At 49.2% G+C, this 24,964-nt stretch overlaps 1 protein-coding gene across 5 annotated transcripts in view; it reads right to left on the bottom strand.

The window, feature by feature from the left end:
- The window catches only part of DVL3 (dishevelled segment polarity protein 3), a 33,694-nt gene that overhangs the window by 7,877 nt on the left and 853 nt on the right, over positions 1-24,964 (bottom strand). For 4 of the 5 annotated variants that reach the window (XM_058843495.1, XM_058843494.1, XM_058843492.1 and 1 more), the window contains exons 2-4: positions 4,215-4,284; positions 746-867; positions 259-365 (exon numbers count right to left, since the gene is read on the bottom strand). In XM_058843495.1, the coding sequence (XP_058699478.1) occupies positions 259-365; positions 746-867; positions 4,215-4,284 (299 nt within the window). Of the gene's footprint in view, positions 1-258; positions 366-745; positions 868-3,800; positions 3,905-4,214; positions 4,285-24,964 lie in introns of those variants that run through there. The other variant, XM_058843498.1, reaches the window with a different exon arrangement.

Below are 24,964 nucleotides of genomic sequence, written 5' to 3'. Positions count from 1 at the left end.
GCTCTTGAGGCTTCTACAGGAAATATCTCCTTTGACCACAAAGGGTTCAACACCAAGCTCTGCTCTAACAAAGGTGTTAGCTCTTGCCTCCAGTGTGAGGCTATGGGCCTTCTAAAAGCCCTTTTAGAAGAACAGAATAGCCCTTTTGAGCTGGGAAGCTCTACAGAGCAGAGAAAGTTGCCCCAAGTCTAGAGCTGGTGCTGCCACCATGCTCCAGCCACGCCCTTGCAGAGCTCTCACCACATTACCAACACTCACCATGCTCAGGCCCATCTGTCCGACGAGGTCGTTCCCTCTGTGATGACACCACCGAGTCTGTCTCTGTCTCATTATCCAAGTTTTCCCGACTCCCCCCAGTGTTAGGGCTGTGATGAGATAAAAGCAACAAATATGTTCAACAGGGAACAACTTGACAAGGCTCTCTCTTTCTCTGTCCTGACCAACACAAGGTTCCAGCCATCAGCTGTCTCCTTCTTGAGGGACAGGAACAACCACAGCACATCTACGTGCAGGGCAAAGGGCTGGGGATGCTGTGCTCTTTCCTTGCATTATTTTCAGCATGCCCTTGTTTGTTGAATAACACACTGCACATCTGCTCCCAGCCCCACTCTCCTCCCCTCTTGCTGGCTGTCATCCCTGACAATTTGGGTAAGAGTGTCCCAGCTCGGTCTGGGATACTAGTCTATACTACAGTAAATGCACCATGCATCCCTTGGAAACCAGAACAGATGTCCATGTAACTTACTGGAAAGAGGGGGGCCTGGAGTCTCCAATTCCTCCTGTGCGCTCCATGGAGGGTGGCAGCTCTGTCTGGTTATCAGCACAGACCGAGCCAGCATCTGAATGGGAACCCTCTGCAGACACCAGCTGGAGGGATGAGAGACAGAAAAGGAAACAGAGAAAACATTTAGAAGAGTGGCCAAAGGAGCTGGCCAAAAGCCTGCCTGGCCCAGGATCTCATTTCTGGCAGTTGACAACAGCAGATGCCCAGGAGCAGGTATGGAACAGGCCAAGCATGTAGCAACATCTCCCCCCAGACACTGGCTATTTGTGGCTCAGGAATTCCTGACCCAGCAATGAAGCCTGGCTGGGTGACAGCCGTGCTTGGACACTCTGACATCACCTGCACACCCACACCACACACTCAGGTAACCTTTAGCACACATCCTGCAGTAGGGATTGGATTCCCCCAGTTCTCAAACTGGAAAAAGCAGTTACAAGTCACTCCTTTCCTCAGCTCTAGCAGCCTCTACAGTTCTGCCTTCAAGCTGTGGGATCCAGCAGGACTTTAACCTTCCCAATCCTCAGAAGCTGGGGGTAACAGAGCTCAGGGCCAAAGCTAGCTTTGAAACAGACTCTTGAAACAGGCTTTTTCTGGCTTCCATATGTGCTTCACAAACTTTCAGGCTGTGTTCAGGTTATTGACTTGAGCACAACCTTCACCCAATCTCTGGGATGCTCAATGGATTCCCCAGTGCAGAAATTCAAGAAAGGGTTAAACCCTAGAGACTCTTTATAGCAGCCATGCTGTGGGGCAGCCCAGGCACATCAACACACTGTGATTCCGGTTCTATAATAAACCATCAATTTCAGGGCTCAGGGAATGAGCTGGAGACTCTCCCAAGGGCCAGAGGCTCACCAGTGGAATGAAACAGAGGATAGCCTGAATGAACTGCTCCCCAGTATTGCCCCCTGTCCAGATTTGCACTCTCCCTTAATTTCAAGATGTAATGAACTGGGCTAATCCCAATAGGGCCAAGCAAGAAAGCAACAAAAAGTTTGACAGAGGCATTCAGGATCTCCAGAACAGAGGTGAGAGATACCCACTGTTGCTCAGGACAGAAGAAATGTGAAACATAAGCTGGATAAAAGCTGCTGTCTGAACCATAATACCCAGGGTAAATTCAGAAGCAGCACTACTGCTTGCTGGTGAGGGAACCACATCTGCATGGAGCCAAAAGCAGATGCCAACTCAGATGCTAGAAGCACAGCCCATTTATACAGGTCTTGAGTGCTTCCCAGCACCACTGATGAAAGAGCTGTGCCCTACCCACCTTCAGGAACTGGGGAAACCCTCGTAAGGGGGGGGTTGGAGCCCACAGATCATCATTAGTGCAGCAGATGAGAGGTCCACTGCCAGAGACATTGGTAACAGAGACAGTGATGTAGCTGAGACAAGGAAGACAAGGCAGCCTTGAAAAAGCCAGAGCCAAGGCAGCAGACAGGGCAGAGAGCAGCCTCTAGTGTCAAAAGCTGCAGAGCCTGTCCTACAAGCCCCAGGACAAGCCCAACGACTCCTGCTCTCACAACTAAGCAGCTCTTGTCTCACGCTCAGGTCAGCTTCCCTCCCTGGCTCTGCTCCTGGAACCTCCCTGGTGACTTGTCTTCCTAGGACACATCCCCCTCCCTAAGGGCCACATCTCTACTCTGGTAGCCACTGCCTGGGAGCACAGAGTAGAAAAGACGCTGAAAGTGGTCAACATTGCCTAGGGAAAAGTCATATAATACTTTATGCTTGAAAATCTCAAAGCAACATCAAGCAAATAGATCTGGACAGAGGGAACTAGCCACAGGTAGCTGTCAAACAGTAGTGACGAGACTTGAGGGGGTGTTCCCAAGCTGGCGGGATTGATGCTATCTTCCTCTAACACTCCCAAGGCTGGGATTTCCTCACAGGAAGGTTTTGATAACCATCCTGCACTTTTCCTGCCTCTCACACTGTCAGGAAATACTCACTTGGATTCAAGCCCCCGTCTTTCCCTGTTGCTAACATTAGTACTGAGTTCCTAAAATAGCATCATCCCAGTCTGTCTGTCAGAAGCAGCAAAGCAAGTGCACCCCTCTCAGCCCCCAAACCATCCATGGACTAGGAGACTCTCAGCAGAGGTGTAGAAAAAGGGATCATCAGGTGCACAAAGGCCTCTGGGACTGTCATTACCCTTCATGCACAAGAGCTGGTAGGGATGCTCACTCTGGGCACAAGTTCCCTGCAAGTATCGAGTCCAGCAGAGCAGCAGCATGGTGGTCACACCAGACAGACCCACACCAGATCTGTGCCACTCACTCTGAACAACCAGAGAGCTCCTACAAGGAAAGCCAGCAGCTGCATGGATATATGAATCACAAGGAAAAGCACACCAGATTAAAAAAGGAGCAATGGAATGGATTTAGAGACTCTGGGACTCCCCATAGGGCAGGTGAAAGCAAAAAGCAGCTGGAAAGGGTGGGGAGACATCTTGGGGCACATGCAGCAGCAGCAGGATGGATGCAGAGGAATGTGTGGTGGCCAAGAGCTGGACACAGGCTGTTTTCCGAAGGGCCTGGATAACCGCTAGAGGGAGGACGGCAGGCAGCCAGCCCCGTCTTTTTGTGCGGGAGCCCAGCACAGCCTTTCCTCCCTGCTCCAGCCTGCACCCTGCTCCCCTGGCTGGAATCCCAGCGGCAGCTGTGTCAGCAGTGGGGTCCCTGCCTACCCCTGTCACTGTTTGGTGCAGGGACAGAAGTAGAATTAGGTCTGACCTAACCTGATTTGCTGAGGATTTTTACTGTTCAGGATCTGTTTAGAGGTCTCTGGAAAAAGGCACATGAGTCTTGGCTCTCCTTCTGGTGTAGATCCACACACCCTCATCAGCATAAACTGCAGCTCAGCAGAGGGAAAACTGGATGATGTGCTGTGGAGAACTCCCCCCACTAACGGAGGATTCCCGTGGGGACAGAGGGAAGCATGCGAGCAGGGAGCAGAGCATGTGCATGGCATGATACTGAGGGAAAAGCTTGTCCTGCAGCTGCCCAGGCAGTACCTTTAGTCTTCAGGGCAGTCAAATCCAGTCCGCTTCACCAGCACTAAAGTCACTTAAGCCCTTTGCGCCAGTCACTGGAGCGGGACTTTCCTTGGAAAGCTGACCCTGCCATAGGGGCACAGGGGTTATGCTGTGGACAGGCCATGACCATTATCTCTGCTAGGCATCAGTTACCATGAGCTCTTCATGGAGGTATCCCACATCTTCCCTGGCACAGAGGACCCAGCATCACAGAGAGCTCCATCTCCAGCTGAGGGACTGGAGTGTGGGGATCCAGCTCATCAGCTTCGTGAGCATCAGCACACCAATAGCATGGAGCAGCCCCTGTGCTTTACTTGGCACTCCACATCCAAACGGTGCTTTCAGAGAGGGCACAAACAGGCTGAGAGACACTGAAGCAAGGGGCTTGCTTACCCACGACACCACCCGGCCATTGAAGCAGGGAAGCTTGGCATTGTCATCCGAGATCTCTTCTTTCACCACCCTGCAGAGAGGAGAGGAGAGGGGTCAGAGCTAGGTTCAGGACTTCAGAGGAAAAGGAGACTTTCCCAGATGGGTATTTGCACACAACTTCAGGCAACCCAGGCCAAAATTCAGGTGCACATCACAGAATCATAGAATCATTTAGGTTGGAAAAGACCTTTAAGATCATCAAGTCCAACCATTACCCAAGCACTGCCAAGGCCACCACCAAATCATGTCCCCAAGTGCCACATCTACACAACTTTTAAATACCTTCAGGGATGGTGACTCCACCACTCCCCTGGGCAGCCTGTTTCAGTGCTTGACCTTTTTGGTGACTAAATATTCCTTATGTCAAATCTAAACCTCCCCTGGCACAACTTGAGCCAATTTCCTCTTGTCCTGTTGCTTCCTATTTGGGAGAAGAGACCAATCCCCACCTGAATACACCCTCCTTTCAGGGAGTTGTAGAGTGATAAGGTCCCTCCTGAGCCTCCTTTTCTCCAGACTAAGCTCCCTCAGCTGCTCTTCACAGAACTTGTGCTCCAGACCCTTGCCCCGTTCTGTTGCTCTTTTCTGGACACACTCCAGCACCTCAATGTCTGTCTTGTAGGGAGGGGCCCAAAACTGAACACAGGGTTCAAGGTGTGACCTCACCAGTCCCAAGTACAGGGGACAGTCACTGCCCTGGTCCTGCTGTCCACAATACTGCTGACACAACCCACAGTGCCATTGACTTTTTTGGCCACCTGAGCACATGCTGCGTCATGTTCAGCCACTGTCAACCAGCACCCCCAGGTGCTTTCCCAGCAGGCAGCTTTCCAGGCTGCCTTCCCCCCAGCCTGCAGAGCTGTGTGGCATTGTGACCCAGGTGCAGGACTGAGCACTTGGCTTTGTCAAACCTCACACAACTGGCCTTGGCCTGTCAATCCAGACTGTCCAGACCTCTCTGCAGAGCCATCATACCCTCCAGCACATTAACACTCCCACCCAACTTAGTCATCTGTGAACTGAGTGTGCCCTCAATCCCCATGACCAGATCACTGATAAAGATATTAAACAGGACTGGCCCCAGTAGTGAGCCTTGGGGAACACCACTGTGAGCAGCCAATGGATGTAGCTCCATTCCTGACAACCTCCTGGACCAAACCATCCAGTTTTCTGCCCAGGGAAAACGTACTTGCCCAAGCCATGAGCAGCCAGTTTCTCGTGGAGAATGCTGTGGGAAATACTGCCAAAGGCTTTACTAAAGCCCAGGTAGATAACAACAACAGACTTTCCTTCATCCATTACACTGTGCCACGTTGTCACAGGAGATCAGGTTGGTCAAGCAGGACCTGCCTTTCCAAAACCCATGCCAGCTGGGTCTGATTGCCTGGCTGTTCTGTACATGCCTCATGATGGCACTCAAGATTATCTGCCCCATGACCTTCCCTGGCACTGAAGTTGGGCTGACAGTCATGTAGTTCCCCTGGATTCTCTTTCTGGACCTCCTTGTAGATGAGCATCACATTTGTCAACCTCCAGTCACCCAGGACCTCCCTGGTTGACCAGGACTGCTGGTAAAGGACAGTGACTCAGTGAGCACTTCCACCAGCTCCCTCAGTATCCTTGGGTGGATTCCATCTGCCCCATAGACTTTTGTATATCTAAGTGGCATAGCAGGTTGCTGACCATTTCCTCTTGTATTACATTCATTCTGCTCCCTGTCCCTGTCTCCCAGATCAGAGGGCTGGGCACCTAAGAACAGCTGATCTTGCTATTGAAGACTGAGGCAAAGAAGACATTAAGTACCCCAGCCATTTCCTCACCCTTTGTCACTGTTTCCCCCCACATCCAATAAAAGATGGACATTCTCCTTAGCCCTCATTTTGTTGCTGACATTATTTGTAAAAACATTTTAAGGGGTAGTCAGGTAAGTTCCAGTTGGGCTTTGGCCCTCCTAGCTTTCTCACAACATCGTTGTAGCACTCCTGAGTTGCTTCCCCTTCTTCCAAAGGTAAAATACTTTACTTTTTCCTGAGTTTGAGAAAAACCTCTCTGCTCAGCCAGGCCATTGTTCTTTCCCACTGGCTTGTCTTCCAAGCATATAGGGACAGCCTGCCCCTGCATCTTTTTGATTTCCTTCTTGTAGAATATCCAGCTTTCCTGGGCTACTTCACCCTTCAGGACCGCCTCTCAAGGGACTCTGTCAACCAAGTCCCTAATCAGGCCAAAGTCTGCCCTCTGCAAGTCCAAGGTGGCAATTCTGCTGATCCCCCTCCTTACTTCTCTGAGAATCAAAAACTCTTATCATGTTGTGATTGGTGTGCACAAGGCAGCCTCCAGTCATCGCATCACCCACCAGTTCTCTGTTCACAAACAACAGGTCCAGTGCTTGCCTTCCCCACCCGCTGTATAAGGAAGTTCTTCCACACACTCCAGCAACCTCCCAGACTGTTTCTGCTGTACTGTATTTCCAGCAGACATATTTCTACCAGTTTGCTTATTTCTAAAGAAATACATAATTTAAGCCTATTTATAATGATCTGAAAGAATCACAAACTATGCCAGAGATTTCTAATAGATGAAAGTGAAAAACGTTAAACATGCTGCTTACCAAATGATACTGTTGCTTTTTAATTACATACATAATATTTCAACATCACTTTAAGCTTTATAGTTGTACCATAATGTTATGTCCCTGTATTACACAAACAGCTATGTTTTTACCAGCCTTCACAGTGAAAGAAGCACTAACTTTGTTCTTTCCAAGAAGTAAAAAAAAAAAATCAGTTTTCTTTGGAGAAAGTTTGGGTTTGTTGTTTTGGTTTTTTTATTTTAAATATCACTGGATCCCTAAATACTTTTCCCACAGAGAATATGCAATTAAAACAACTTGCAAATTCAGACGATTCAATTACTACTATCTTTGATAAATCAAATGCCAAAATAGGCTTTAACAAGCTCATTTCCTTTTCTACCCAACGACAACATTTTAAGCATTCCAATTTAATACAAAGATATATAACAATTAGTTTGTGATACTGTGTTCCCCCTAAACCAAGACAGGTGGCTTGACACATATTATGCTTAAAACATGAAGTAACTAAATAGTGAATAAATTATAGGGGGGCAGGAGGAGCAGGAGACTCCAACAAAAGAGAACAAAGTAAAAAAATGTGAAACCAAGAGAAATTATGTATTAAAAGTACATAGATTATAAGTATCTAACACTAGTCAGAAGCGGAATCCTATCAACAGCTCTCAAAGGTCCCCAAGCTAGTCCCCAACTCACGGAGAATCGAAGAGGATGCAAAGGTGAGACACAGAGCTGTGACCCATTGCCCCAGAGTGCCATCAAGTTGCAGCACTCTGGGGCTTGGAGAAACAGGTGCTCTGGGCTCCTAGCTGTGCTCCCCGGTGTGCCAACAGCTGCCCCAGCTGTCCCTGAAAACAGGACACAAGGCTTGCCAACACTCACAAGGCATCAGCAAAAGGCAAATGAACAGTGCTGGAAGCCTAGACCTGGGGAGCAGGCTCGTTCCACCCTACCAGCCCCACTGGTTGCACCAGTGTCACACACGCTCAGCAAAGGCTTGTCCCACGGGGTGAGAGGTAGCATGTCACCAGGCCTTTGCTGGCAGCTGGCACTCACAATCCCTGACAACACTGGAGAGCCAGCAAAGGGACTGCACGAAGGCTACCCATCCCCAGAAGGCACAGAAGAGGAGGTCATGGTTTGAGCAGTCTAATCCACTCCCAGGATGTGTGTTAATTCCTCTTGCACAGATGGAGAAGCAGGAAAAGCAGGAAAGGAGCAGTGACAATGGATTAAAACCCTGCTAGCTTAATGCTTCTTCAGCATGTTCTGTGCCAGCCTCTGCCCAAAGCCCCTGCAGCCCAGATGAATGTCAAATACAGGCCGTCCCTTTGGGACCCACCCTCTTTGGTGCCCACATCAGCCCTTTCCAATGCAGGCAAGTTGTCATCTCAATTCCCAGTTGCACACACACATGCACCCTGCCCTGGCTGCACTAGCATCCATTCATACTGTCGCCAGCAGCCTGGACTGCATCCAATTCCTAGAGAACTTCAGGCAGAGCCAATTTTCAGCGCTACATGCTGCCTGCTCAGGGACACAGAGCCCTGCCTGTGGGTGAAGGGACAGGGTGATATATTTGCTGGGTCAAGGTGACCAACCGCTCAGCACAAGTCAACTATTCCATTTTCAGTGGGGACAGAGAAAACCAGCCCCAAGACCCGCCCACGGAGCCTCAGCTGCAATGCCTGATGGAGAACAAGCTCCCTCTGTCCTGAGAGCTGGTCCCTCCTCACTCTTATTACCCTGCAGCTGCCCCAGACATCCCAGGGGTCAGCTCCACCCCGGAGCAGTTTTCTCCCTCCTTCCCCAGCTACTACATTATTTATCACTATTTATCACCCAGATGCCAGAGCACAATGGATTATATATTTAGACTCTACAGAGCAAAAACTGATAGTGCTGGAGTCAGGCACATGCCAAGCAGGAATATCTCTGCAGCGCTGCTCACATCTGTCACCCCTCACACCATCCCAGCTATCCATGCCCTGCATTCCTTTCCAGTCCGAGCCTGAACAGCAGCCTTCCCTTCCTCCTCCCACCTCTCACCACTCTTCCAGTCACACTTCTCACACGGACGCGACCGCAGGTTCACACGTCAGAAGCCACTGAGCGAGCAGCCTCTGGGGGAGCTGTGAGCAGTGCCACGTTTCTGCTCCGCGCTTGAACGGGGAGGCAGCCATGAGATCAAACTGTCCCGCGAATGTGCCGGCAGGGAAAACCATCCTGTGAACGTGCTGGGAACAGCCCCCACCTGACAGAGTACGAGCTCGGGAACTCTGAAAGAGCAGACCCAGAAGGAGTTCGAGCTCTCTCAGTTCTCAGCAAGCCTTTCCTTTCCCCAGAGCCCACGGAAAACATCTGCCTATGGCTGATTTCAGAGGGACTGCTTTGAGTTTACTGTCAGGTTTTGAATGTCCCAATGTCCTGCTGGGGACTGGGTGCAACACGACTAAGAATGGTGGCCAGGAAAAAAAACCTTTCATGTGGAGGCAACCCGAGCCTTGCCCAGGCGAGTGCGAGTCCAGGACCCTCGGTGCTGCTGCCCTGCCCAGAGAATTGCCCTGCAGCCGGGCACTCCCCGGCCCCCTTCCCGTCCTGGGGCCAGCAGACGTGCCGAGGCCAAGCTGCAGCTCAGCGCCTGGCCCGCAGGCCCAGCGCTCCCCGGCACTCATCTGCCTTGAATTTTCCAACAAAGAGACCTGCGGGAGGGAGGAAGGAGGGAGGGTTACAGGGGAGGCAGGCCGAGTGGGCGGATGATTCCACCGCCATCCCCAGTGACACGGGGCCAAGTCGGGGGGAGGAGGAGGAGGAAGAAGAGGAGGAGGGGACGAGGCTCTGGCTGCGCAGGAGCCCGGCTGGGGTGTGCGGAGGGGGCTGCCAGGGCTGACACAAGCAGCACATCTGCTCCCATGCAGCTGGGGGAGGGGAAGGGACAACCCCGGCAGCAGGGAGGGAAGCAAAGGAAACCCAGCTCCAACCCTGGCTCCATCCCTACCCTCCCACCAGCTCCTCCTTTGGAGCCAGCAGACCCTCTCCCCACGGCCTGGGAAGATGCCACGCTCCCAGTTTCCCTCCCGCTGCCTTGCCGGCGGGAGCAGCTGGCAGCCTGGAATATGGATGCAGAGGCGGGTGAGGGACGGGCATGCAGACACTGCCTTCTCCGGGGAGTTCCAGCCCGACTCAGGAAATTAGAGGGTATTTTATATCACAGAGTCATGTCCTAGGAATGAAAGGAAGGTGGGGATCAAGAGAGTGTGCACGGGAGAGAAAGGAGGCCATAAACCCCAAGCCGTGGAGACGGCCGTGGCGTGTCAGACCCCGGCTGCGCACACATCACCAGCGCAGCTGCTGTGTTCCAGCCTCCTCGTTTCCCCTCGGTGGCCTCCAGCCTGGCTGAGGCTGCGGATACAAGCGAGTTTCTAGCTTCAGCCAGCTCTGGTCTCTCCTCAGCAGCATCCGCTAGCCAGAGCGAGGTCCCTGCGATGAACTCTGATGGAGTAATACAAGCCCAGTGAAAGAAGAAATCTAAGAGGCATGGACAAAGGCTTCCACAGGATTTGAACCCCAGATTTGGAGGCAGGCTTGGAGCCCAGCAGCAATTACCACTTGTCTTTGGCAGTCCCGTCACCCAACTTGCCTATCTAAGGGCTCGCAGCGGGGAGGATACTCAGAAGAAATCACAGATGTGGAGGCAAACACAAAAGCTGAATCAGAGGGGTCAGAACGAAGAAGGGAGGTAGGGATGGGGATCTCTCAAGCATGTTGGACAGCTTGATGGCCAGGATGAAAAACAGGGGACATGCAAAGACTGAGAAGACAACTGAGCAGTGACAATTTCATACTAAAAAGATGCAAAATTAGTAGAACAGATAAAAAAGTAAATGTCTCCTCAATTATTAAGAGGAAAGATCTTTACAGAACAGCAATGTTCTTTCCAACAGTGCAAAGCCCAGAAATTAAATTATAAACAATCTTCTGTTACAACATTCCAGAAGTGCACAATTAGGTTGGTCATTCCTGTAACCTTAACAGCCCCGATCCTCTACAGCTCAGAAAGGAAGAAAAAAACCCCAGTCAAACAAAAAACCATCAGGAGACACTTCTACCCAACAGCACAAGCTTCAGGGATTTACACACTAGAAATGTGATCTCATTTTCAAGACCTATTGTACACTCCCCTTAGGGCAGGGATGTCTTGCTTCCAAATAATTGTATAGATTAATAATGCTGCATAGCAAAAGGAAGCACTTTCATGTTTTACTACCCAAATATGAGCAGCTCCTGGCTCTAGAGCAAAATCCTCATCTCTTCCGTAAGACAATGCTGAGGCCACAGGGATTAGCTCTGCAGCCATTTCACCAGAAGAGAAAACTGGACAGGGCAATTCTCTACGAGTGTTGGGATTTCAGTTGGGAAATACGTGCCTGTTAGATTAAGTCCAGACATGATATGTCTGATTCCCACGGGGATACAATTCACCCAAGGGCTACAGGCCTAACCAGAGAATACACATGGCAGCGATCACACGTGTATTTGCGAGACCTCAGGTTTTGCAGGCAAACAGGATGCATCAAACAGGATTAGAGGATTTGAGCTATCTCTGTAAGCCAAGGCACTCTTTGGGTCTCCCTCACTGTATTTTCACCTCCTGTGCAAAGAGGAGTACAAATTGCATGACACTGGGGTGAGAAGGGCTCTCTGACCATTAACAGACTGTCACTCTCCCATTTAATTCCCCTTGCAAGCTCCCACACAGGGTATTCTGCACTGCTCCTCTATACTGCAGCACAAGATAAAAAGGGAGACAGATTTGTAGAAGGTTTCATTCTGTTGGACCTTCCTCCCCAGAGGAGCTGCTGTCCTCCTGGACCCCATGTGAACATGAACTGCTTTGCAGCACTGTCTTTACTTGCTGTGCTTTTCAAGAATCAAAAACCACAAAGCATATGTTAGCAGCTGTCCTGTTACCACAACAATAACACACCTCTGCATTTGTGCAGGAGCAGCCACCCCTCCTAACAAGTCCAAGGAGCACCACGAGGACTCCTCAAAGGTCATTCCATTTCATACTACCATTCCATACTACCTGCACTCCTCAAGAGTAGACTCTTTCGTTTTCAGAGAATGGTTTGGGTTGGAAAGGACCTTTAAGTCCCAATCCCCCTGCTATGGGCCTAGAGCCTCCCTCAACCATGTTCACTTCTGCTGCCCCACAGCCTCCTCATGCACCACTCCCAGCTTTCTGTGCTTTGCCTCCATGGTCAGTCAGGAAAGGGCTGAACAGACATCCCATATGCCAACTTTTCCCTGAGAAGTCCTCATAAGCACATTTGCAATCACTCCACTGGACAAACACCAGGACAAGCAGAGCCTCTAGGTCTGGGCAGTGCTTGGCTCCAGCTGGATCTGTGCTCAGTCCTACAGGCATCACTGACTGGGTGGGAGATGACAGAGATCAGACCTCCTGTTCACCTAGTCCAAAGACTGGAAAAGGAATGGCATTTAGGAAGGAGCCACCCAGGCTCAGAGGCCTGCCCAGGAGCAGCACTTATCAAAGCAAAGCTACAAACTGATTTCATGGTGAGCCAGAGCCCTGGCGGCCCCTCCCACCTTGATCCTTAAGTGACCATCTGGCTGCAGCCCTGCTCTGCAACCAAGCCCGACAGGCCTGTCCTCCACCGACAGACCGGCTGCAGGAAGCTGCACGGGGACTGCAGGAGGCACCTCCATGCTAATTAATCCCGCCCTACCCAAGCGATGCTTCCAACCTCCGGAAGGACATTTACAGACATCATCAAAGGAAGCATTCTGCAGGCCCCCGAAGGTTCAGTGACACTTTTTCTCTTTGAATTGGAAATCAGGACAAACGGGAACTTCCAGCAGAAGCCAAGTCAGGTTCTTTACCTTGGTAGCTCAATTTCAGCTCCTCAATAACTAAAAGCTTACAAAGCCCAACGCAAGCCCTGCACAAGACAAGTGCAGGGACTCACTGTGAGAAAAAAAGATTTGAGGTTAAACATCTGCAGAAATGACCTTCAGGGAATGGAGACAATTCCACAGATATAATAACAGTGGCCAAAAGCTGGGCTTGTGTTCAGGGTGGGAGAGGAAACAGGCCCAATGAGGCCCCAGCCAGAGATGTGTATGAGACAGGGTAAAATCCTGATGTGGTTGCTGTGGTTCACACTAATGTTGTGAGACAGCAAGCGCACCGGAGGAAGGAGGCTTGGTCTGCTATGACACTTAGCTCCATCTGGACACAGACAGCAGGAAGAGCCCACAAGGCAGAGCTGCAAAACGCCAGCTCCTGTCGACAGAGGAAAAGGGAGAGAGGTGAAAAAAGTGCAGAGGTAGACAAAGGGTTTATCTGGCTACTGCTGGTAACAAAACGCAAAGGACACAACACCAGCTTATCAAGAAGCTTGTGAATGAGGTGTTTGGGCCCCACAGGGAGCTTCTTGCAACTCCCCATGAGGGAGAACTCACTCCCCCCTTTCTAGTCTGGCTAGAAGAGCAATAGCCTTCCCTGCAATGTCCAGGGACTTCACACTGGTTAAGGCGACTGTGAGGATCTGTAAAGAGCCCCAAGGGCTGCTGGGGGGACAGTGTGATGTTTGCACATACACCACAACCAAGGGCGAAGGCCATGATGCCTGTGAAGGCTCTGCATGCACCATGAGGAATGTAAGACCAGGCCTTCCTTTTCTGGCCCTCAGCTGAGGGACACCAAATCAGTCCTGCTTTTTCTAACAGCAAGTGAGGTTCCTGCCAAGAAAGCGCTGCTGCTGTGGAATGTGCTGGGCCAGCAGTACAGCTCATTCCTGGAAAAGCATCAACTCAGTGGGAGAGCAAGGAGAGGAGAAGAGGGGGAAATTGGGAAGAGGGGGAGGGTGGGAAACAAAGTCTGAAAGCTTGGACTTCCACACCTGGGGAAACACAGAGCAGTCTGCTCACCAGCACCTCATCATCATGAGCAGCCAGCACAGCATCCCTGCCCAGCACCAGCCCTATGCTCTAGGAGCACCCTTCTGCCAGCCAGATACCTCCAGAGCAGATCTAGGACCACACAGACCAAAGCAGATGTCTGTGGGGAAGAGGAGCAAGGTTCATTTCCCCCCATCATGTTAATAATTAATTTAATTTAATGACAGATCTCCAAGAGGAGATGACAAAGCACCCTCCACATGTGTCCTGTCCTCAAGACACTGACCAGCTCACATTACTCTCTCTTTGCATAAACAATTTTGCAAGAGTCTCCCCAGGAAACCGGTTCAACCTCCTACCCGATGGGAAGGGGTCTTGAAGCATGACAGGCTGTAGATGGCTGCACCTACTCTGCACATCCAGCTGGGCTGCCATCAGCAACAGCTCTCCTAACTGGGTCTGTAAGACATACAGAGAACCCCCATAAAACCAACAGGCAGTTAATAAAGTTCATAGCAAACTTTCACCACAAAACATTTGCCAAAGACAATGAAAAGGACTCACGCAAAGAGCCTTTCAGTGTCACAACAGCTGCATGGTGGCAAAGACAGAATTCTGCCCCTGATCCCAAGCTATTGCAGTACTCTGAAAAATGGGCAAACACTGAAAAATGGGCAGAAGAGAGTATGAGGGGTCTGAACACCCATGAGAAACTTCTCTGACCATTGCTAGGCCAGGGATACTCATTCTTTTTCTTCCTCATCATACTGCTTTTGACAGTATCATGCAGAGGATAGTACAAAAAATTCCGTGTATAAAAACTCAGCAAACAGAGCACATTTTAGTAGCCTTTTATATGCTTCATCAGTTTCACTAAAATCAATCTTATTCACCAAACTCCATTAAAGACAGAGGGCCAAACCCTTGAATACAAGTGATGCCTACCAAGCATCCTTTACCAGGCCAGCCAGGCTTGCCCTCCAGCCAACAACCCAGCAAGCATGAAAATACTGTTCAACTCTCGGAAGAAAGATGCAAGAAAGGTGCTCCAGTCCTAACCAAAGCAATCATGTGCTGGCACACAACTTACTCAAATAGAGGTCCAGAAAGCAGATGAAAGCCGTATAGTAGGACCCAATACATTACAGCAAATTAAAAGTCTTCACAGCTCCCATTTAAAGAATTCAGTTCAGGTCCCACCAGGACTCACCTCTACACCAGGAATCATCTTCCTTTTAAACAAGAGGGCAAGCTCCCCCTCAGTTTAAAAGAGGACAGTTTTGGATCACTGTAGCGCCAGGTCCAACTGCTGCTTTTCTTTGACACTGTGAACTCCTGGATCTGACCCTGTCACATACCATGCAAAGCCTTCCACCTACTGTCTCTGACAACTGCACCAAAGGCTGGGAAATGGTCACTGTCGTCCAGAAATCACCATCACATGACATTAAATGTTCCTCTTGTGGAGGGTTGGAAAGCCACAGCTGCCAGCTCTTAGGTCCTTCAAGGATGGAAGAGTGCAGTGGAAGGCTGCGCAACCTGTCCACAAGTCTGTAAATATCCCATGAGCTCGGTAACTGTGTTGAACTGGTCATTCTACACATTAACTATTTCCAAAGGCAGTCCAGAAATACTCATCATATGTTATTACCGCATTAGGGCCATTTCCTGTGTCTGTGGATCTGCTGGTAAGTCAAGTTAAAAGACCACCCTGGTTTTCAGCTTCCTAATTATCTGCAACACTGACATCAAGTGCCCTTGAAGCATGTCTCCTGTAAGTTACATATAGAGTGACCACAAACACTTAGTGCCAGCATCACATGTTGATCAACCAGGAACACAGCTGGACCCTACAGTCAACACGGCCAGACACAGTCCCCACCTCAAATCTACAAAGCTTTCTACATGGCACAGCTGAGTCAGACCCAGCTCCAACATCATGCACACTGGCAAAGATGTTACACAATTTGTGTTAGTTTGGAACTGCCCCAAGGAAACACAGAGCTTACCCTAAACTGATGCAGATGTTGACATCTGCAAAGTCCCCTGGTACTTCCAGGATGACTAGACAAGGAACAGTCTTAAAGAGTTTTCACAAGTTTAACCTTTTGTCCCCAGCTGAAACAACACATTTTTAATCTAGAAGAAAAATCCACCTCACAGGACTCCCTTCAGGATCTAAAGGTGCATTTACCAGCTCTAGGTCTAAGGCAGGTTTGCCATAAGGGACTCAGCTCTTCAGCCAGAACCATGAAAATCCACCCTTCTCAGGGCCACAAAACCAGTAAGAAAACTCAAATGAACACAGTGCAACAGCAAGACTTCATGCACTGAGGCCCTATATGGATTTCCAGTATGGTACAGCCCCAGCTGAGCTCAAAGGCAAGTCTCTGTGTGAATGGCACTAACATACTGGTTGAGCTAGGCAGGGCTGAATGAACTGGGACAGCTGGTTAGCTGTATGCAGACACAAGTATGGAGTTTGCATACCCATCACAGCTTCTGAAAAAAGCTTCAGTTCAAGAAGCTGCTCCGCCCTAGGGCCAACCAGGCAACAGCCATCAGCACTGCAGCAACTTTCTCCCTGCCCTGATGGCATCGGGCCACCTAGCCAAGGTTGTCACCTGCTGCTGACACTGCTCTGACTGTCAACAGCAGCACAGCGCAATGCAGTGTACAGGGAACAACCTATCTGCTTGTAGATCATGACACACAAAAAGACCAGGAGTAGGTGGTCAGAGAAATGCTCAGCAAAAGAGTTGAAGCCCAGGCAGGGGCAGGTTTACTGCACTAATATCGGCTTCCCTGCTATAATAATCCATGCAGAACCAAAGCTCCTGAAACACAGACTCTCAATGTCCCCAGAACCAGCCTGGAGCCACCAGCAAACAAGGAAAAATCCACAAACACTGTTACCCAGCCTATCACAGAGACAGCTGCCAGCGATCAGAGGGACCACGAAGCAAATAAATTCCTCTCCAAACCCTAGGGGCAGGTCAAAAACCAGCAGAGGAAAGACCTTCCCACAGAGCAGCCAATGATAGCTCTCTCAGAAACAGAGCTTTGCTCCAAGTCATGTGAGGAAGCCTTTCCCACTTCAACTTCTGTCTTCAGCCACGACCAGAAGGACAGACTCTCAATGCAGCAACTCAGTCACTGCTCACACTGCATCCTCCTTTCCTCCAGCTCTAATATCCTAACAAATTTTAGTCAACAAGCCACAAGGACAGACACTCCAGTGAGGAGATAATCACCACAAAGGATTTAGTGGAGTAGGGTACCCAAATGCTGCTTCTGCTGCCTTCCATAGCTAGCTGTGACTGGAAAAACAATGCCTCTGGCATGTAGACTTTAATAAATAACTGATACAACAACCACAACAGTCCCAGCCCTCCAATGCGATACAGAGTTACACCGCACAGGAAGGTCAGTACCAGGCATCTCTGCCTGCCAAAGCCTCCAGAGAGTTCCAGCCCATTCCTGGATGGGTTTAATATTAGTGCTACAGTAGTAACAATATAGCAATGGAAACAAGTGAAACCAAGAGCTTTGGGGCTCAGGGAAACACTAATGCTTCAGCTCTGCAAGCTAATGCAGTCCTCAGAGACAGTGATATTCACAGCCCAAAAGCTCACACTCTCTCCTAAGGCCACCATGGCATTACACAGATAAGCACATGGACAAAGCAGACAAAGTCACAGAGATTAAACTAATTCCCCTATTTGTACCTTATTGAAATGCCTTCCAAAAAGCCTTTACAAAAGGATTTGGTCCAAAAATTTCTAACGGCAGCCACCAGCGGGATTAAGTTTTACTTAACTTGCCAGCTGCTGCCTAACAAGCCAGCACCAGCGGGACAAACAGTAATGTAGCCACGTGGTGCCACATCCCCCTTCTGGAAAACAACAATCCATCCAGCACAGGTCAGAAGGGCAGGCTCTGAATAACAAACAAGGGATGGAGCAAGGAGGAAATCAATAGGAAACACCAAAAACACACAGCCCTGACTGCTGCCTCATCAGATGTGCAGCACGATGCAAAGCTGGTGCAACATGAAGGCAATTTCCTGTGGACTCAGTATCTGTTGTGTTCTGGAAGCCCAGCTTCTCTTCACAGGCTTTTTCACAGATCAAATACCTTAAACCACAATACTGTTCTATCTATTTGGATGCAGTCAAGGGTGGAGGAGTAGCAATTCATTACAGCAGGTACCCTCAGCTCAGAACAGTTCAGCAACTGCCATGCAGACATGGAAGAGGCTTCCCACCCCTTTAAGTACACTGAACTCAAATAGGACTTCAGGAATTTCAACTATGCTCCCTACACCTCTACATATACAGCTTTCAAGTCTAGATAAAGGGCCTGATGCCCACCCTGATAGAGGATTGAAGCCAAACCCATGTGTGCAGCAGAAAAGCTGCAGGGGAAACCAGATTTTCTTTGCTTATATTCACAAACCCTTCTTTCCTAAGCATACCCACCTGCATAGTGATGGGTGGCTGCGTCCACCTTCAAGAGTTCACACCTGCTAGGAGACCAGGTGAAAAAAATCACAGGAGAAAGAGGCCAGGACCGTGATGGTGAAGAAGGACTTACTGAAAGCTCAGTCCTCCAAGCACAATGACCTTGGGCTCATAGACCATCTACCTCCACCCCTGCATGCCAGCATCTTCCTTCTCAAAGTCTCTTATGAAACACTGTCTCCCCAGCAACATCCTGCTCTCACTGCAGCCATGTAGAAAGGAACATCACTGCTTACACTACCACCCAGAAGACCCAGTACTCACCCTGTGGGTGAGCCAATGTCTGGGATTCAGGAACAGCAAAGTTCTAGATGAAATTCTAGAGTTCACTTTAGAAAGATGTACCCCAGCAGGAACCATAAAACCGAACAGTGAGGCCACCACTATCATCCCATAATGACAAAAAAACCCTGCTCAGATCGTGACCCAAATTATGGTGGTTTATGAGACATTCTTTTATGGCATTTTGCCTTGACCTCCAAGACTGAACCATGCTGGAGCACAGCTGTACCACAGTCAGGGCACACTGATTTACTTTGCAGCAACTTCTGAAACATCAAGGTAGGATTTTGCTCTGTGCTGGGATTTGGAGGACCAGAGTCCTCCAGATGATTTCAGAACACTGAATTGAACCAAAACAGCTGCATTCACATGGCTGAGTAAAGGTTTCTTGACTTTTCTTTTTTTTCTCTTTTTTTCAGAAATGACAAAAGAGGCTTAAAATTAAGAAACATTCCCATCAAACACATAACAGAAAACAATGCCTCCCTAAGAAAAATGCTGGCTTCAACATAACACCATATTTTGGGAGAAAATACATTCAGCAAAAAAAAAAAAATTCTGACCAGTTCTGGCTGCAAACTAGCTCAATAGCTGCTGTAAAGCTTCATTGTTTGCATAGGACACACAAGGCCTTAGGGAAATTGGTCTGCAGCCTGATTTGGCGAACTTGGCTTTCTGAACGCCACCCCTGGGCAAAGAAAGCAAGCTGTGACTGCCATCCAATGTGGCCTTCAGAGCGCAGCTCCAACCACAACTGAGAACACCAGACACCTACAGAGTCAGTAATAGCTGGGTCTGAACAGCAGGACACACAGGGCCGGGCACAGACAATACAGGGAAGCAGGGACTACTGTCAGCTAACCATCTCCATCTTCACCTCAGCCCTGGCACTGCTGCAGCCCCCACCACTACCACCACACCACTTGGAAACGGCCTCCAGCAGCAGCTCCAGCTAGAATCAGCTCCAGTGTCCATGGGCCACCCTCAGCATGGGCAGCATTACAGGAACTCCCCACCACGAATGCAGACAGTGGTTAGCAGCTCTCTGCCAAATCCAGCTCAGGAGACAGAGGCACAGGCTGCAGTAACCTACATACAAAATGTCTGAAGTAACTTCCAGTGCGCCCTTGCTAACCAGGGCAGCTCACCTCACAGCAGGCACAGAAACACATCCTCTGGAGCACAACAGATGGGTTGCTGTGACCTCTCGTGTAAAGTGCTCACCCTCCACATGGAATGGACAGGGGCTGACAAGAAACTGGAAAAAAGTGATAGCCACCTTTCAGTAGGGCCAATGCTGTCACTTAGACCACCACAAAGGACGTGGGCTCACAAGGGAGTTTTGTAGGCCCTTTCACTCACAGGCTTCTTGCCATCCTCTCCCAGCATGAAATTCATGCTGACATGGAAGCAGTCTCCACCAGGGGCATGGGACAGGCAAAGGTCTTCTGGAGACAGCAAAAGTTTTCAATTAAGAATAAATTTCAGAAAGTTCCCAAAATCAAAATAAAACAACTCCCGCAACACATGCTACAAAGAGCTGGCAGGAAAGGCAAGGGCACTATGCCAGTGCTCACCACTGCTTAGAAACTGACACTGCTTATTAAGTTTAGGATCCCTTCCCCAGCTCCCAGCATTTCCAGCCAGAAGGACAGTCACCGCTGGCATCAATTTCAAAAAGACCCTGCAATAAAAATAAATCACTCAGCCTTTCAGAGAGCATCAACACGTTTCCTCATGCACATGTGCAGAGATGAGGCCGCCAAATACCAATGGCATCTGACCCCTACACTGGGAATTCCAGCAGCGCCCGCTTTGTTCTGCCTCCAGAGTGTTGTCCTAATCACTGCCTCATACCCGGCTTTGGAGAGCAGGTGATAATTAAGCAGGTCTGGATAAGATACTGGGCCAGTCATTAGCTGGATACCAATTTTCACTTCACAGCTGAGACCAAGGAATCACTCACCACAGCTATAAAACTAAAATTGGAATTGAGACCTGTAAGAGGGAGAAACCAGCAGCAGTGGGAGGAGCAGCACCATCCCACCACTGTACCCCAGATCACTGGTGTTCTCCCAGCAATGCAGAACCAGTAGGATAGGGAGGGAGGAGTGGTCCCCTTGCAGAAGAATGAGACCTTTCGGCTCTCCAGTCTAGAAGAGGGGAGGTGGCCGAGTGAAGATAAGTGAAATGATCACCGAAGTGATTTCTTCACAGGCAAAAGAAATTCAAACTTTCAGGCACTCCACAATTTATGAAAAGACAAGGCATAACTTCAGGGCAGGTGCTAAGGATTTACCTGGACATACAAATTGCACCCATTAAACTGTTCTGTAAACTTTAGCCTAACCTTTGGCATGCCCCAGTGGGAACAAAAATGAGCAGTATCAATAAGAAACATGATCATAACAAAATGAATCAGAAGAAATCACATTTCAGCTGATATAAGAATATTCTCAGAGTTGTACCACATGAAAAGACAAATCTGCAGTTCAGCTGAGGCAAACATGCACAATACCTGGCTGGTGAGAAGTCCATGCTACCCTACATTTCTCATGATGGACTTGGGTTTGACTGAACACAGTCATGTTTTGACACATGACTGAAGCCTATGTCCCAGCAAACTACGAACTACAGACCATCAGCATGGTTGCTCCCTTCCCAATGGCACAGGTGCCCAGAAGAATTTACACTCCTGTTCTTGCAGCACCTCTATGGAGCTGAGAGCTCTGTCATTCTAAGAGCCACACAAATGTTTGCCCAAGAAGCTCCCAGTGTCAAGCAGACAAAACAAGGCACAGTTGGATTTTCAATTTTATGGATTAAGAACAACAACAACAACAGAAAAAATTTAAAACTCTGCTCAAAATCCCATGAAAAACCTGGGGGAGGTCTGATGGAGAAATGGAGAATGTGCATCTCACAAGCACTGCACTGATCTAAGGTGCTCTCCTGCTGACCAGCACACAGCTCTCACCTGTGAAACACTGAATGAAAAGATTCAGCTGCAGGAAGAAACCTTCCCTAATGAGTGCAATGTTAGCAGCCAAGGGTATTTCCACACTTCATGGTGAGACACATCCACACAAAGCATCTCAGATCCAAGAAGAGTCTGCCACATCTGTGCACTGCCACACTCACACCATCCATCAGCTGATCTTCATATGCCTCCACTTCTGAGATTAGCAACACACAAAGCCAGCAAGGGCACAGATATCTGCACCCTGTTACATACAGCTGTAGCCCACTGCATCAGGAACAAAACCCTACAGCCTTCCTGCTGCTCACAACTCCTCTCTCCAGGACCAGGTGCATGAATTCTTCTCATTTCTCCTCCTTGCCACCCAGAAGTGACACCACTCTTGGGTCTTAATTATTTGAAGCTGAGCACTAACTCCTGCCATAGCCCGACAACTCCACAGCCACCCAGGGGAACCTCAGTTCACATTTCCAAGGAGATGTAAACACTGAAGCTGCTCCATCACAACTCTGATTCCCAGAGCAAACAAATATTAACAAGATAAACAAAAGAATGAAAAATCCCACACACCAAGACTGAGGCTGTAATACTGCCTTGGGGATGGGGTGAGCTGAAGGGAATACCAGACTGGAGATCCACAGCCTGGAAAAAAGGAGGAAGAGCGAGAAGAATTCAGACTGGGCAACAGAGGTGAAAGGAAACATTGGACATCCTGCTCCAGCTGGCTCTGGAAACTGAGATGCCTCCGTTCCTAATAACAGATGAGAGGAAAAGTTTGGTTTATGCCACAGGGATCCTGCAGAAGGTCCAAAGCAGAGCCATGGGACCTGCGGGCCTCTTCCTCATTCATCAGCTGCCCTAAGGCAATCTACTTCATCTCTCACAGAGGGGGCTTTAACCTGGGTCCTACTCCTGGACATTGCCCAGTTGACAGCAGCCCAGCACAAGCCAGACAGAAGGCAGCCCAAGGCAATCCCCTCAGGAAAGGAGCTGAGAGGAATACATGTGTGAGAAACGCTTTTCCCTGTCACACAGCTTTCTGAATGCCACCATTGTTAACCTCCTACTAGTTTTCTCTAATTGCCCATGCATTTATAGTCAAGCAGCCAAGGTGCCTCCTGCCCTTCTGTCTCTGATTCTCCCTGCAGGCCAATGGCTCGCTTTCTCATGGACATCAATTACCAGGGATCATGAAATTTTTCAGCTGGACTTGATGATCTTAAAGGTCTTTTCAAACCAAAATGATTCTTTAATTCTATTTTGTATGCTGCCTGGGGCTTCAGGGCTTCTCAGAGCAGCTGGACTGCTCTGGTTGTTCCCACCATGTTCCAGCCAACCACCAGCATGTTCTTCAGCTGTCTGGAAGGCAGCAGAGACAGCTTTCCTGAAGAAGCATTCATGGTGACACCACAAGAGGCTTGCTCTCTGTCACACCCCAGGCCTTGCACATGCTGCTCCAACTGCACAACTCATTGTTCGGGACTTCTCTAAGGAACAGACTGTCCACACACAGCCCCCGACCCCCTCTCAGCTGCACCTTCCCTTCCAGAGAGGTTTATGCTTCCCAAACAAGACAGATGAACTGGCCACAACAAAAATCTCATCCCATGCATTTCTGACACAATTGATCTTGTGGTATCTTTCTGAGTGATTTTCCCCTCTCCCTGCTATCACCCCTTACAACTCCCTATGCTGCTTTATTGTTGTGTTTTGTTAATCTATCTTCAACCTCCTTTTGTAGAACCTTAAAGAGATAGAGGAGGATGAAAAGGCACAGCACGAAACTTCACTGCCACCAGACCCCTCTTCCCAACGTGAGACACTGCTATTTATTACTAAACTTTGTTTATAGTTGCGCACTCTCCCACCCACATGGCAATGTTTCATTCAAGACAAGTTTGAATTCACTTCAAGAAAAACATTTCAAAGGATCCCAAAGCATTTGTTTACAAACAGCATACATGGAGAATTCACTTCTCCCACCAATGAACATGGTCCCCTCCAAGACAGGGAGACGCAGCTGTTTCATAGCACCCAACACTACTCAACAGCTGAGGGACAGGAAATGATCCACAGACAACTGATATTGCTGAGGAAATTTATGGAAAATGAGGACTGGAGACTTCTATTTGCCAGGGGAGAACGGGGAAGCTTCTGAGGACTAAAGCTCTCCACTGGGTCAGGAGGAATTGAGGGAGGCAAAGCATCCCAGACTGCGGTCAAAGGAGTGACTCCAAATTTCAAGCCTCATCTGAAAGCTGGCACCTCCCGAACTAACGGGAACCTGGGCACTGGGATAATTTGGCTGAGGAGGGGAGAGCACCCCCTGCTGAGGCAGCCACAAAGATCTCATCCAAGCCCCAACAGGCCCAGCCCTGTTCAACATGGGGTACAAGCCAAAATCACAGCCTAGAGAGGTATTTGGTGCAGTGAGAAGACACTGAGAGGCTATAAAACTGAAAACACTTTGCAATCCCAGCTCTATACATGAGACCTACTGTAAACACTAAATCTTCAGAGGAGGAAGGACAACTCCTTCAAATACCAAAGTCCTAGGAATAGTAAAGAGTCTTATGTTGTGGAAACCAAGAGCATCCCAGAATTGAAAAAGAGGTGCTCAAAAAGGTTAAAGTTAGATGTAGGAAATCCAGACACAACAAATTGATGACAAACAGTGTTACAGGGAGCTGGCTTCACATGGTACTTGCTCCCCAGAACAGTAACCAACTTTAAGCAAATAAGAGACAACAGGGGCTCCCCAGAAGATTGGTGAGTACAACATCCAAACAAGGGACAGAACACACCTCCTCACCACCTGTGATGGGAGGAACCAAAGGGCATCACAAAAGAGGTGATGGAAACACCAGTGTTGGAAGAGAGCTGCTCTGCTGGAGATGGGATATGAGGCAGGTCTGCACCCCTATTCCATACCAGAGATTGAGCACAGGAATCTCACTTTGAGGATGGGACATGTACATCGGTACAGTGGGTCTTGCACACACCCCCTGCTCAGAGATAGGCAGCACATGGAGAGCTCTCACTCCTTCTCCATGGGGGCAGGGGAGGAGAAAGCTGGTCCTCTCTATGCATTCTTCCCAAAAATGAGATGCAGAGGACAGAGCTGCCAAAATGGATGTCCCTCCCCAAAATGGATGTTAGGAGAACAAAACTGTCCCAAATACATTTCATAGGAAGAGCTGATGGAGGTGGCACTACCTCCACACTGTGTTTTGGAGGAGGGAGCAAGGGGCACTTTCTCCAGGCAGGCACACTGGGCGATGCCCAGGCCCTTTTGGTGGGTAATGACAGTCCTGAGTAGGATAAGACCTGGGGATGCCACCCTAGACACCCCAATGTGGCCTGCATGGGAGATACTACCTCAGGCAAGGTGTTGGCCAAACATCCTGAG

The sequence above is a fragment of the Poecile atricapillus genome, chromosome 8 (assembly GCF_030490865.1).
Source record: "Poecile atricapillus isolate bPoeAtr1 chromosome 8, bPoeAtr1.hap1, whole genome shotgun sequence".
In the NCBI taxonomy this organism is placed as follows: Eukaryota; Metazoa; Chordata; class Aves; order Passeriformes; family Paridae; genus Poecile; species Poecile atricapillus.
The sequence above is the reverse complement of the archived record's forward strand: the minus strand, read 5'-3'. Positions and strand labels throughout refer to the sequence as shown.